Consider the following 15,489-nt stretch of genomic DNA (forward strand, 5'->3'; position numbering starts at 1 on the left):
CATGGATGGAGGAGCCTGGTAGGCTGTAGTCCATGGGGTCGCTAAGAGTCAGACACGACTGAAGCGACTTAGCAGCAGCAGCAGCAGTGGCTCAGACAGTAAAGAATCTGCCTGAAATGCAGACCTGGGTTTGATCCCTGAGTCAGGAAGATCCCCTGGAGAAGGGAATGGCTACCCACTCCAGTGTTCTTACCTGGAGAATCCCAGGGACAGAGAAGCCTGGTGGGCTACAGTCCATGTGGTTGCAAAGAGACACAATTGTGTAACTTTCTTCTCTCATCCCATTAGGAATAACTAAATACGGATATTTGAATTTCAGTTGTGAAGTTTTTAACTTTAAAAGTTAAACTTTCAAAGTTTTAACTTTTTGTTAGTGTGGTCTTTGTTAAATTGAATAAAATTTTAATTATCAGTAGTCTCAAAACCCAAAAAAGATGAGGGAGGAGGTAGGGAAGAAGAAATGTTGATCCTTGGAAAGTAACGTTTTGAAATTAAAAAATAAATTCTTAGATGAACAGACAATTTGTCAATATGGTCCAAGCTTGCAGAATTAAGTAGCTTGAAAATTAGAATTGGACCACATGCTTAGAAAGTTTGGGGCTTAATTTTTATTTATTTGGTTTTAAAAAGAGAAAGAAAAATGATGCTCTCTTCAACATATCTGGTTCATGCCAGTTAAGTCCTTTCATTAAATGAAGCATTCTCAATCATTCTTAAATTATTCTAGAAAACTTGTTTTGATAGTATGGGTATTTGATAACTTTCTTCTCTTTTCTTCTTTCTAGGTCAGATGACTGATTTGATTCATACTGAAAAAGATCTGGTGACTTCCCTGAAAGACTATATAAAGGCAGAAGAGGACAAATTAGAACAAATAAAAAAGTAAGCCAAGTGTTTTACTTACTATGAGTGACTCCACCTGGATGTTTTCTTCCTGGCTAAAACATTCTTTAAGTGAAAATGAAAGCCCTCTGTCAGTCTTAAAAGGCCAGATAAGGGCTAAAATAGGACCACAGAAAACAAAAGTTAGGCCCAATTAAAGACTTCATGTGGAAGAATATGGATTGAGATGAGAATGTAAATGGATACAGGTAATTGACTGACAGTTTTTTTTTTTAAATAGTTGCTCATATCTTCTGTCCTCCCTAATCAAGCAATTTTCCAGTGCTATTTAGCCTTTAGTTTTATGGTTGCATTCTAGAGATTACAGTGGTAAGTATAATATTATTTAATTGATATGGTTTTTCTTCAAATACTAATTTATCTTTAATTGACTCAGGTTCATAGTTGATCCTGACCTGAGAGTTCCTAGCCTTTGTTTAATGAGTAGCTAAGTAGTCAGGTTTTTTTTTTTTAAGATTTATTTATTTACTTATCTTTGGCTGTGCAGGGTCTTAATTGCTTTTCTCAGCTGTCTCTAGTTGCACTGCACAGGCTTCTTGGTGTGGTGGCTTCTCTTGTTGCGTCCCTGGGCTCTAGGTGCATGGGCTTCAGTAGTTGTGCATGGGCTTCAGTAGTTGTGCATGGGCCTAGTTACCACTGGGCATGTAGGATCTTCCTGGTGTAGGGATCGAACCTGTGTCCCCTGCATTGGCGGGCAGATTCTCAACCACTGGACTATCAGGGAAGCCCCATTTTTTCTGTTTTAAAACATAGTTTCTAAGTACTGAGTACAAAATTTTTCTGTAAGTGTGATTTAAATGAATATGTAACTGAATTTGGATTGGGCTTGTTTGTACTTTGTAATAATTATTTGGACTTGTAGGGAAATAAATTTTTAGATTCTTATTGCTGCTGCTACTGCTGCTAAGTCGCTTCAGTCGTGTCCGACTCTGTGCAACCCCATAGACGGCAGCCCACCAGGCTCCCTGTCCCTGGGATTCTCCAGGCAAGAACACTGGAGTGGGTTGCCATTTCCTTCTCCAATGCATGAAAGTGAAAAGTGCAAGTGAAGTCTCTCAGTCGTGTCCGACTCTTAGTGACCTCATGGACTGCAGCCTACCAGTCTCCTCTGTCCATGGGATTTTCCAGGCAAGAGTACTGAAGTGGGTTGCCATTGCCTTCTCCGAGATTCTTACTAGAGGGGTCCAATCAACTTTTACTAAGATATGTTACATTTACTGTAACCATTTGGGAGAAACATAAAACTAAAAAAGTCTTATATTTTAATTTTTCCAAATTAGATTTTATCTGTAAGAGAATCTTGCTTTTTAAAAAATCTTTATAATTTTGCTTAAAGAATTTTTTATAGTTTTAACTCAAAAACCTCTAATCTTTTTTGAGTGCTTTACTAAATTATGTTCTTCCTCATTAAGTGTGTATATACTTTATGTATATTTCATTTATGTCTTAATGGAATATACATGTCTACATATACATACATATACATATACATCCTTATGTCTTATGTTCCATTTTAGATGGGCAGAGAAATTAGATCGGTTAACCAGCACAGCGACAAAAGATCCAGAAGGATTTGTTGGACACCCTGTAAATGCATTCAAATTAATGAAACGTCTGAACACTGAGTGGAGTGAGTTGGAGAATCTGGTCCTTAAGGATATGTCAGATGGTAAGTCAGATGGTAAAACTAACGAGCCAAAAAAAAGAGGCATTTTTGGTACAACCTGTAGAAATGCCAAAAGAAGTGATAAATTCAGTTCCCAGAACATCAGGTGTTCAGTCTTATAACTGAATTATTGCTGAAATGTGTTTGATTTGACTAGAGTTAATTTAGTCTAGATTCTGAATTCTTGATTAAAAAAAAAAAAAACTGAAAACAAAGAAAAATAAAATTTTATTTTTAAAAAAGTAATTTCTACTCATTTACTTAACACTGTTCGTTTTTACTCTGAAATATACTAAAGTGAATCAATTATTGGCATATAGCTTCATTTCTGAGGGTAATCATTTGCATTTTAGGATTACCTTCAGATTTTAAAAATTTATGGCTAGTTGTTTATCTTCTAATCAATTATTAATGTACTGGGAGAGGTACTGATAAGGGAAAACATTAGCTGTGTTTTAGTACTTTGAAGCTTAGGATTGTTTTGTTTAACATAAATTTAAAAACTGAGACTGTAAACAGTAATAATGAATGTCCTTTTCAATGAAACAATGAAATTGTAGTTGGAGTAATGAGATGTTTTAGATATTTAAGTAACATATACAGAAAACTAAGTCTGAAGTTTAAGAAAGTAAAGGTATTATTATGCTTAGTACATAGTATTTATTTGTTGAATGATTGAAGATGGCAAAAAAAGAAAGAAAAAAAAAGAACTGAGCCAGCTGTGTAGGTGAAGTACTCCAAGGGTGCTTTCAAGTGTTTGTGAGCAGTAAACTAAACTGTTCTGCATAGGACAGGAAAACCTTGCTAAGAAAAATTCAGGCAAGCACTTATAAATATTTTGACATGAGAAGGAAATACCTATGATCATTTGCTCTGTTACATAACACCATGAGAATATTTTTAAGGTCATAGATATTCATATATATATGCGTTTGTATACATATACACACGTTTATTTATTATTAAAAAAAAAAAACCTCAAGTAACGACCTGTATGATCTAAGTGTTTTTAAAATAAGATAAGCCTTAAGACTTTGGTATTTTAATCCATGGTAGTACCCCATAATGCCATAGTAGATATACATTTTCTCTTATTGGAGAGGATTTTAAGCAACTTCTAAGAGATTTTTTTTTTTTTTTTTGAGGCATAAAAAACATTACAGTTCTCTGTAAAACTTGCTTGTAAAAATTGTGTGGATTTTGTGACTTAAAACTAAAGAATATGCTTAATGTGAACTTAGACCTCTTCAGCTAGTTGTTCGTTTATACATTTCAATTAACATAAAAATACCCGGCCTTTTGATGATCAGAGTACGTGCATAGTTGATTATAAGTAAATGAGAATGGAGGGAAGTCTCATACCTTTGACCTGCAAATGATGACACATATATTATTCAAATTTTAAATCACTTTTTGTTTCTGTTGGATTGATTTATTAAAGGAGTATTTAGCATCCGTTTTCCTTCTGAGTTATATGTATGTACTTGTGCTTAGTTGCCCAGTTGTGTCCAGCTCTTTACAACCCTTTGGACTGTAGCCTGCCAGGCTCCTCTGTTCATGGGATTTTTTTCCTTAATATATATATATTTTATTGAAGTATAGTTGACTTACAGTGTTTCAGGTACACAGCAAGGTGATTCATTTATATATATGCATATGTTATTTTTGAAATTATTTTCCATTGTAGATTTTTACAAGATATTGACTATATAGTTCCTTGTTTTATACAGTAAACCTTTGTTGCTTGTTGTATATCTGTATTTTTTTAATTAGAAATTTAGCATTTTATTTATAGTAAGTAAAAAAAGTGTAATCAAAATGTCATACATTTTTTAATTAGGCAAAATTTCATAAGTCTTCTAAAATATATATATTATATATGTATACAAAAACTTTACTACTATGCTTGATAAAGCCTTGAGAACATCAAAAAAAAAAAAAAGAGATGGGGAAATTGGAAAACATAAACTAAGTGAAATGAGAGCACTGAATATAAAATAGAAAAAGTGAAACAAACTAAATAAAAGATCATCATGTGGGTCCATGGAATGTTTTTTAGGCAAACATACTGGATGAGTTGCCATTTTCCTCCTCCAGGGGATCTTGCTGATCAGGGATCAAATCTCCGGTGTCTCCTCCTTTGAAGGCAAATTCTTAACTTGCTGAGCCATCAGGGAACCCCTAGGAGTTACAGTTATCAGTAATTAGTTTCTGAATTTGATTTTTGCTATATTTTATGTAAAACATTGTAAAATTAATATTAGGATTTATGTAGAGCAAACCTGGATTGATGAACACTATATTTGATAATTAAATAGATCTAAATATATTTTAATAAATGAGCTTATGCAACACTCTGAAATACGTAATTATTTCTTCCTTCTCCTTAAAGAATTCCACCAAACTTTATATATTTACACATTTATGTGATATGTGGGACATGGAAGAATAAAATAGAATGTTAAGAACATACATTTTATCTGAAAATATAATTTTTGCCAGTGAATATGGTTTTCAAGTCTTTAAATCTGCTTTTCAAGCTTCAAGCTTAGCAGAGGCTGTACTGTGTAACTAAAGCCTATTCATATAGGTATAATTTATGCAGTGACCTCATATTACATAAGCAACATTAAAAATGGTTTGGGAAGATTTAACAAGTTAGAGGTATATCAAGTCTTACTCAACATTTAATTTTTTCTTGTTATACATGATATAGTGGAAAATTATAATAACATAGATTAAAAAAACTTTATAAGACTTATGTTAGAAATTAAAAGTCTGTGAGGGTCTAGAGTCTTTTTTCTTCCAATTTTATTGAGATCTAATTGACATATGGTACTATAGAAGTTTAAAGTGTACAGTACAATGATTTTACTTACAGTATGGAATGATTATCACAGTTAGTTAGTGAACATTCATCATCCCATGTAGTTACAAAATTTAAAAGATAGAAAAAAATGTTTTTCCTTGTAATGAGAACTTTTAGGGTGTACTCTTTTTTATGTAGCAGTGTTAATTATATTTATCGTGTTATAGAATTGCATCCTCCGTACTTATTTATCTTATACCTGAAACTTTGTGCCTTTTGCCTGCCTTCCTCCAAATCCCTTATACCCCTACCACCTGCCTCTGATAACCACAAACCTGATGTCTTTTTGTATGAGTTTGTTTTTGAACTATAATTGACCTACAACACTGTTAGTTCCTGTTATACAACATATTGATCCTATATTTCTGTGTATTTCAAAATGACCACCATGAGAAGACCAGGTATGAAATGTCATCACCGTACAAATATATTACATAGTTATCAACTATATTCCCTACATTGTACATTTCAAACTTGTGTTTAAATCTTTTTTTGCTCTCTATTTTAAGGTTTTATCTCTAACCTAACCATTCAGAGACAGTACTTCCCTAATGATGAAGATCAGGTTGGGGCAGCCAAAGCTCTGTTGCGTCTCCAGGACACCTACAATTTGGATACAGATACCATCTCAAAGGGTGATCTTCCAGGTAAGAATTCTTGTAGCCTATGAAAAAACCCATCTCCTGGCTTCTCTGTTTAGTCCATTAGGACAATATTAATATAAGAAGACTTCAGTTATTTAAAAATTTTTAACTTTAGTTTGTTTCATAGCCTTTGAGGTCAAAACAACCTTTTCTCTAGTTCTTAATAGTTGTGGATAAGCTGCTAGCTTGTTAACTGTGAAAGCCTGTGATTATAGGGACTAACTTAAGCAATTTTAGCATGAAAGAAAAAGAAATTTTTTCCAAATGTCTTTCTTTATAATACCAATGTTTGTATGTAAAGTTATAAGGGAATTGATAAAGTTTGTATGTTCAGTAATTTAAAACCAAGACATGTTGAGTGTGTGCTGATTTTTAGTATTCTATAGTATGAAACATCCTGCTTTCTGACTTCTTTTTCGCAAAACGCTTTTTAAAATACTTTTATTTATTTTTGGCTGCGCTGGGTGTTGCTTCATGTGGGATTTCTGTAGTTGCAGAGAATGGGAGCTACTGGAGTTGCGGTATGCTAGCTTCTCATTGCAGTGGCTTCTCTTGTTGCAGAGCACAGGCTCTAGAGCACTCAGGCTTGAGTAGTTATGGAGAATGGAATCAGTAGTTGCAGCTTTCAGGCTTAGAGTGTGGGCTCAGTATTTGGCACACATGCTTGTAATAGCATCCCTCATGGGATGTGGGATCCTCCTGGACCAGGGATTAACCTGATGTCCGTGCATTGCAAGGTGGGCTGTCGACCACTGGACCACCAGGGAAGCCCCCAAACCTCTTTTTTTAAGTTACAGCTGATTTCATGACAATCCTTTTTTTATTGTGAAAAGAAAATAAAAACAAAATTTACCATGTTAGCCAATTTTAAATGTGCAGTTTATGGCATTAGGTGCATTTGCATTTTTATGCAACCATTATTACCATCCATCTGCATAGCTCTTTTTATCTTGTGAAACCGAAGCTCCGTAACCATTAAACAATAACTCCCCAACCCCCACTTTCCCAGCCCCAAGCAACTGTCATTTTGCTTTTTGTCTCTGATTTTGACTACTCTGAGTCCGTCATGTAAGTAGAATCATACAGTGTTTGCCTTTTTGTGACTGGCTTATTTCACTTAGGATGATGTCCTTCAAGGGTAATCCATGTTGTTGTATGTGTTGAAACTTCCTTCATTTCTAAGGCTGAATAATATTCCATTGTATCTATCCATATTTTGTTATGCATTCATCCATCCATGGAAACTTGGGCTGCTTCCACATGTCAGCTATTGTGAATAATGCTGCTGTGAACAAGGGTATGCGAATAGCTCTTCAAGACACTGCCTTTCATTCTTGAGTATATACCCAGAAGTGGAATTGCTGGATCAGATGGTAATTCTATTTTTAATTTTTGAGAAGACACCATACTCTTTTCCATAGTAGATAAACCATTTTACATTCCCACCAACAGTGCACAAGGATTCCAGTTTCTCTAGACCATTGCCCACACTGGTTATTTTCTTTTTTTAAATTATTTACTTGTTTACACAAATTTCATATATACAGAAAAGTATAGAGAATAGCATTCATGAACCTGCCACCTAGGATTCATATTAATATTGTACCTTATTTGCCACATAGTTATGTATTTATTTATTTATGTTTAATTGGAGGATAATTACTTTACAATTGGAGAAGGAAATGGCAACCCACTCCAGTATTCTTGCCTGGAGAATCCCCATGAACAAACCTGGCTGAGCGACTAAGCACAATTACTTTACAATACTTTGATGGTTTTTGCCATACATCAGCATGAATTGGCCATGGGTACACATGTCCCCTCCTTTTTGATAGCCCCTCTCTCCTCCCTTCTACCCCATGCATCTAGGTTTTCACAGAGCACCGGCTTTGGGTTCCCTGCATCAAATATCAAACTCCCACTGGCTATCTGTTTTCCATATGGAAATGTATATGTTTCAAGGCTATTCTCTCAAATCTTCCCACCCTCTCCTTCCCCTACTGTGTCCAAAAGTCTGTTCTTTATGTCTGTGTCTCCTCAGATGCCCTGCACATAGGATCATTGGTACTAACTTTCTAGATTCCATATGTATGCATTAATATACAATATTTGTCTTTCTCTTTCTTATTTACTTCACTCTGTGTAATAGGCTCTATGTTTACTCATCTCATTAGAACTGACTCAAATGCATTCCTTTTTATAGCTGAGGAATATTCCATTGTGTATATGTGCCAGTTTCCTTATCCATTCATCTGTCTATGGACATATGGGTTGCTTCCACGTCCAGTTCAGTTTAGTCGCTCGGTCATGTCTGACTCTTTGCAATGCTATGGATTGTAGCACACCAAGCTTCCCTGTCCATCACCAACTCCCGGAGCTTGCTCAAACTTATGTCCACTGAGTCGGTGATGCCATCCAACCATCTCATCTTTTGTTGTCCCCTTCTCCTCCCACCTTCACTCTTACCCAGCATCAGGGTCTTTTCCAGTGAGTCAGCTCTTTGCATCAGGTGGCCAGTTGGAGTTTCAGTTTCAGCATCAGTCCTTCCAATGAATATTCAGGATTGATTTCCTTTAGGATTGACTGGTTTGATTTCATTGCAGTCCAATGGAGTCACCAGAGTCTTCTCCAATACCACAGTTCAAAAGCATCAATTCTTCAGCATTCAGCTTTCTTTATAGTCCAACTCTTAACATCCACACATGACTACTGGAAAAATCATAGCTTTGACTAGATGGACCTTTGTTGGCAAACTAATGTCTCTGCTTTTCAGTATGCTAAGTTGGTCATAGTTTCCTTCCAGGGAGCAATTGTCTTTTAATTTCATGGCTGCAGTCACCATCTTCAGTGATTTTGGAGCCCCCGGAAATGGTCTCTCACTGTTTCCATTGTTTCCCCATCTATTTGCCATGAAGTGATGGAACCAGATGCCATCATCTTAATTTTTTGAATGTTGAGTTTTAAGCCAACGTTTTCACTCTCCTTTTTCACTTTCAAGAGGCTCTTTAGTTCTTCTTCGCTTTCTGCCATAAGGGTGGTATCATCTGCATATCTGAGGTTATTGATATTTCTCCTGGGAATCTTGATTCCAGCTGGTGCTTCATCCAGCCCAGCATTTCATATGATGTACTCTGCATATAAGTTAAATAAGCAGGGTGGACAATAAACAGCTTTGACATACTCCTTGCCTGACTTGGAACCAGTCCGTTGTTCAATGTCTGGTTTTAACTGTTGTTTCTTGACCTGCATAAGATTTCTCAGGAGGCAGGTCAGGTGGTCTGGTAGTCTCATATTTCCACAGTATGTTGTGATCCACACAGTCAAAGGCTTTGGCATAGTCAATAAAGCAGATGTTTTTCTGGATCTTTCTTGCTTTTTTGATGATCCAACAGAAGTTGACAATTTGATCTCTGGTTCCTCTGCCTTTTCTAAAACCAGCTTGAACATCTGGAAGTTCACGGTCCACATACTGTTGAAGCCTGGCTTGGAGAATTTTGAGCATTACTTTGCTAGTGTGTGAGATGAGTGCAATTGTCTGGTAGTTAGAGCATTCTCTGGCATTGCCTTTCTTTGGGATTGGAATGAAAACTGACCTTTTCCAGTCCTATGGCCACTGCTGAGTTTTCCAAATTTGCTGGCATATTGAGTGCAGCACTTTCACAGCATCATCTTTTAGGATTTAAAATAGCTCAACTGTGATTCCATCACCTCCACTAGCTTTGATCATAATGATGCTTCCTAAGGCCCACTTGACTTCGCATTCCAGGATGTCTGGCTCTAGGTGAGTGATCACACCATCTGGGTCATTAAGATCTTTTTTGTATACTTCTTCTGTGTATTCTTGTCACCTTAATATCTTCTGTTTCTGTTAGGTCCCTACCATTTCTGTCCTTTATTGAGCCCATCTTTGCATGAAATGTTCCCTTGGTATCTCTAATTTTCTTGTAGAGATCTCTAGTCTTTTCCATTCTATTGTTTTTCTCTATTTCTTTGCATTGATCACTGAAGAAGGCTTTCTTATCTCTCCTTGCTGTTCCTTGGAACTTTGCATTCAGATGGGTATATCTTTCCTTTTCTCCTTTGCCTTTCACGTCTCTTCTTTTCTCAGCTATTTGTAAGACCTCCTCAGACAACCATTTTGCCTTTTTGTATTTCTTTTTCTTGGGGATCGTCTTGATCACTGCCTCCTGTACAATGTCACAAACCTCCATCTATAGTTCTTAAGCCACTCTGTCTAGTAGAGCTAATCCCTTGAATCTATTTGTCACTTCCACTGTATAATTGTCAGGGATTTGATTTAGGTTATACCTGAATGGCCTAGTGGTTTTCCCTACTTTCTTCAAGTCTGAATTTGGCAATAAGGAGTTCATGGTCTGAGCCACAGTCAGCTCCTGGTCTTGTTTTTCTGACTGTATAGAGTTTCTCCATCTTGGGCTGCAAAGAGTGTAATGAATCTGATTTCAGTATTGACCATCTGGTGATGTCTATGTGTAGAGTCGTCTCTTGTGTTGTTGGAAGAGGGTGTTTGCTATGACCAGTGTGTTCTCTTGGCAAAACTCTGTTAGCCTTTGCCCTGCTTCTTTTTGGACTCCCAAGGCCAAATTTGCCTTGTTACTCCAGGTATCTCTCGACTTCCTACTTTTGCATTCCAGTCCCCTATGATGCAAAGGACATCTTTTTGTGGTGTTAGTTCTAGAAGTTCTTGTAGGTCTTCATAGAATCGTTCAGCTTCTTCAGCATTACTGGTCGGGGAATAAACTTGGATTATTGTGATATTGAATAGTTTGCCTTGGAAGCAAACGGGATCATTCTGTCATTTTTGAGATTGCACCCAAGTACTGTATTCAGACTCTTTTGTTGACTATGATGGCTACTCCATTTCTTCTAAGGGATTCTTGCCCACAGTAGTAGATACAATGGTCATCTGAGTTAAATTCACCCATTCCAGTCCATTTTAGTTCACTGATTCCTAAAATGCCAGCGTTCACTCTTGCCATCTCCTTTTTGACCACTTCCAATTGGCCTTGATTCATGCACCTAATATTCCAGGTTCCTATGCAGTATTGTTCTTTTCAGCATCAGACTTTACTTCCATCACCAGTCCCATCCACAACTGGGTGTTGTTTTGCTTTGGCTCCATGTCTTCATTCTCTCTGGGGTTATTTCTCACTCTTCTCCAGTAGCATATTGGGCACCTACCAACCTGGGGAGTTCATCTTTCGTGTCCTATCTTTCAGTGTGTATCCATGTCATCTTTCAGTGTCACGCCCATGTCCTAGCTGTTGTAAATGCTGCTGCAGTGAACACTGGGGTACATGTGTCCTTTTCAATTAAGGTTTCCTTAGGGTAAATGCCCAGTAATGGGATTGCTGGGTCATATGTTAGTTTTTTCCTAGTTTTTGAAGGAATCTCCGTACTGTTCTTCATAGTGGTTATATCAATTTGTATTCCCGCCAGAAGTATAAGAGGGTTCCCTTTCTCCACATCAAACAGCATTTATCGTTTGTAGATGTTTTGATGTCCATTCTGTCCAATGAGAGGTGATACCTCATTATAATTTTAATTTGCATTCATCTAGTAATGAGCAGTGTTGAGCATGTTTCATGTATTTATTGGTCATCTATATGTCTTCTTTGGAAAAATGTCTGTTTAGGTCTTCTGCCTACTTTTTGATTGGGTTGTTTGTTTTTCTGGTATTGAGCTGCATGGGCTACTTGTATATTTTGGAGATTAAATCTTTGTCAGTCATTAAGTTTGCTGTTATTTTCTCCCATTCTGAGTGTGGGTTGTCTTTTTACCTCGCTTATAATTTCCTTTGTTGTGCAAAATTTTTAACTTTAATTAGGTCACAGTTGTTTATTTTTGTTTTTATTTCCTTTCTTCTAGGAGGTGGGTCATAGAGGATCTTGCTGTGATTTATGTTAGAGAGTGCTCTGCCTATGTTTTCCTCTAAGATTTTTAAGGTTTCTGGTCTTACATTTAGGTCTTTAATAAATTCTGAGTTTATTTTTGTGTATGGAGTTAGGAAGTGTTCTAATTTCATTCTCAGTTGACCAGTTTTCCCAGAACCACTTGTTGAAGAGACTGTTTTCTCCATTGTATATTTTTGCCTCCTTTGTCAAAGATAAGGTCCACTGGGGCATGGATTCATCTCCAGGCTTTATATCTTGTTCCATTGGTCTGTATTTCTGTTTTTGTGCCAGTACCATACTGTCTTGATGACTGTAGCTTTGTAGAATAGTGTGAAGTCAGGAAGGTTTATTCCTGCAGTTCCATTCTTCTTTCTCAAGTTTACTTTGGCTGTTCAGGGTTGCTTGTGTTTCCATACAAATGGTGAAATTATTTGTTCTAGTTCTGTGAAAAATGCCACTGGTAGTTTGATAGGGATTGCATTGAATCTATAGATTGCTTTGGGTAGTATAGACATTTACACTATATTGATTCTTTAAATCTAAGAACATTGTATATCTCTCCATCTTTTGGTGTCATCTTTGATTTCCTTCATCAGTGTCTTATAGTTTTCTGCATACAGATCTTTTGTCTTTTTAGGTAAATTTATTCCTAAGTATTTTACTCTTTTTATTGCAATGGTGAGTGGGATTGTTTCCTTAATTTCTCTTTCTGATTTTTCAATATTAGTATATAGGAATTCCAGGGATTTCTGTGTATTAATTTTATATCCTGTGACTTTACTATATTCATTGACTAGCTCAAATAGTTTTCTGATGGCATCTTTAGGGTTTTCTATGTAGAGAATCATGTCATCTGCAAACAGTGAGTTTTACTTCTTCTTTTCCAATCTGGATTCCTTTTATTTTTCTTCTCTGATTGCTGTGGCTAGGACTTCCAAAACTATGTTGAATAATAGTAGTGAGAGTGAGTATCCTTGTCTTGTTCCTGATTTTAGAAGAAATGCTTTCAGTTTTTCACCATTGAGGATATTTGCTGTGGGTTTGTTGTATATGGCCTTTATTATGTTGAGTTATGTTCCTTCTGACGTTGAATTTTGTCAAAGTCTTTCTCTGCATCTATTGAAATGATCATATGATTTTTGTCTTTCAATTTTTAATATGGTATATCACATTTATTTGCATATTGAAGAATATTTGCATCCCTGGGATAAAGCTAACTTGTTCATGATGTATGATCTTCTAAGAGTATTATTGAATTCTGTTCACTAGAATTTTGTTGAGGACTTCTGCATCCATGTTCATCAGTGATTTTGGCCTGTAATTTTCTTTTCTTGTGACATCTTTGTCTGGTTTTGGTGTCAGGGTGATGGTGGCCTTATAGAATGAATTTGGGAGTTTTCCTTCCTCTGCATTTTTCTGGAAGAGTTTGAGCAGGATAAGTGTTAGCTCTTCTCTAAACTTTTGGTGGAATTCACCTATGAAGCCATCTGGCCCTGGGCTTTTGTTTGTTGGAGATTTTTTATTTCAGTTTTGATTTCCATGCTTGTGATTGATCTGTCCATGTTTTATTTCTTCCTGGTTCCGATTTGGAAGGTTATACTTTTCTAAGACTTTGTCCATTACTACCAAGTTGTCCATTTATTGGCATATAGTTGCTCATAGTAGTCTCTTAGGATCCTTTGTATTTCTATGTTGTCTGTTGTAACTTCTCCTTTTTCATTTCTGATTTTTTTTTTAATCCCTTTTTTCTTGATGAGTCTGGCTAACAGTTTGTCAATTTTATCTTCTTAAAGAACCAGCTTTGCTATAGTCTTTCATTTCTTTTTCACCTATTTCTGCTCTGATCTTTATGATTTCTTTCCTTCTACTAACTTTGGATTTTTTTTGTTGTTGTTGTTCTTTTTCTAGTTGCTTTGGGTGTGAGTTTAGGTTATGGGTTTGATGTCTCTTCTTTCTTGAGGTAGACTTACATTGCTGTGAACTTCCCTCTTTAGGTGTAAGTTTAGGTTGTGGGTTTGATGTCTCTTGTTTCTTGAGGTAGACTCACATTGCTGTGAACTTCCCTCTTTGCACTGCTTTTACCACATACCATAGATTTTGAGTTGTCAAGGTTTCATTGTCATTTGTTTTTAGGCATATTTTACTTTCCTTTCGGATTTCTTTAGTTATCTCTTGGTTATTCAGAAGCGTATTGTTTAGCAACCGTGTGTTTGTGTTTCTTAATGTTGCCTGTAGTTGATATCTAATCTTACAGTGTTATGATCAGAAAAGATGCTTGAAATGATTTCAGTTTTAAATAAATTTACCAAGGCTTGATTTGAGGCCCAGAATGTGATCTGTCCTGGAGAATGTTCCATGTGCACTTGGGAAAATAGTGAAATCTATTGTTTTTGGTGAAATGCCCTGTAGATATCATTTAGGTCCAATGGGTACAATGTATCATTTAAAGCCTGTGTTTACTTATTAATTTTCTTTCTGGATGATCTTTTCATTGGTGTGAGTGGGATATTAAAATCCCCCACTATTATTGTGTTACTATTTGTTAGCATTTGCCTTATGTATTGAGGTGCTCCTGTGTTGAGTGCATATTTATTTGAAATCATTATGTCTTCTTGAATTAATCCTGTGATCATTATGTAGTATCCTTCTTTGTCCCTTCTAACGTTCTTTATTTTAAAGTCCATATTGTCTGGTATGAGCATTGCTATTACCTCTTTCTTTTGGTCTCTATTTGCGTGGAATATCTTTTTCCAGTCCCTCACTTTCAGTTTGTTCACGTCCCTAGGTTTGAGGTGGATCTCTAGTAGACAGTATATATAGGGGTCTTGTTTTGGTATACATTCAGCCAATCTGTGTCTTTTGGTTGGAGCATTTAGCTCATTTACATTCAGGGTAATTATTGATGAGTATGATCCTGTTACCATTTACTTTATTGTTTTGGGTTTGTTTTTATAGGCCTTTTCTGTGTTTCTTGTCTAGAGAAGTTCCTTTAGCATTTGTTGAAGGGCTGGTTTGGTGGTGCTGAATTCCCTTAGCTTTTGCTTGTCAGTAAAGCTTTTGATTTCTCCTTTGAATGAGATTCTTGCTGGATAGAGTAATCTCAGTTGTAGGTTTTTGATTTTTATCACTTTAAATATATCCTGCTGTTCCATTCTGGCCTGTATGAAAGTGAAAGTCACTGTCATGTCCGGCTCTTTGTGACCTCATGGACTATGCAGTCCATGGAATTCTTCAGGCCAGAATACTGGAGTAGGTAACCTTTCCTTTGTCCAGGGGATCTTCCCAATCCAGGGATTGAACCCAGGTCTCCCGCATTGCAATCAGATTTTTTACCAGCTGAGCCACAAGAGAAGGCCAGGAATACTGGCCTGTCCCTTCTCCAGGGGATCTTCCTGACCCAGGAATTGAACCAGGATCTCCTGCATTGCAGGTGGATTCTTTACCAATAGTTTGTTTAAAGATCAGCTGTTAGCCTTATGGGGATCCCCTGCAATG

At 36.3% G+C, this 15,489-nt stretch overlaps 1 protein-coding gene across 2 annotated transcripts in view; it reads left to right on the forward strand.

The window, feature by feature from the left end:
* The window catches only part of P4HA1 (prolyl 4-hydroxylase subunit alpha 1), a 96,381-nt gene that overhangs the window by 24,269 nt on the left and 56,623 nt on the right, over nucleotides 1-15,489 (forward strand). For both annotated transcript variants that reach the window (XM_040242457.1, XM_040242459.1), the window contains exons 3-5: nucleotides 786-882; nucleotides 2,421-2,572; nucleotides 5,948-6,085. In XM_040242457.1, coding sequence (XP_040098391.1) covers nucleotides 786-882; nucleotides 2,421-2,572; nucleotides 5,948-6,085 — 387 coding nt within the window. The remainder of the gene's footprint in view (nucleotides 1-785; nucleotides 883-2,420; nucleotides 2,573-5,947; nucleotides 6,086-15,489) is intronic.

This window comes from Oryx dammah, unplaced genomic scaffold (assembly GCF_014754425.2).
Source record: "Oryx dammah isolate SB20612 unplaced genomic scaffold, SCBI_Odam_1.1 HiC_scaffold_6, whole genome shotgun sequence".
NCBI classification, from domain to species: Eukaryota; Metazoa; Chordata; class Mammalia; order Artiodactyla; family Bovidae; genus Oryx; species Oryx dammah.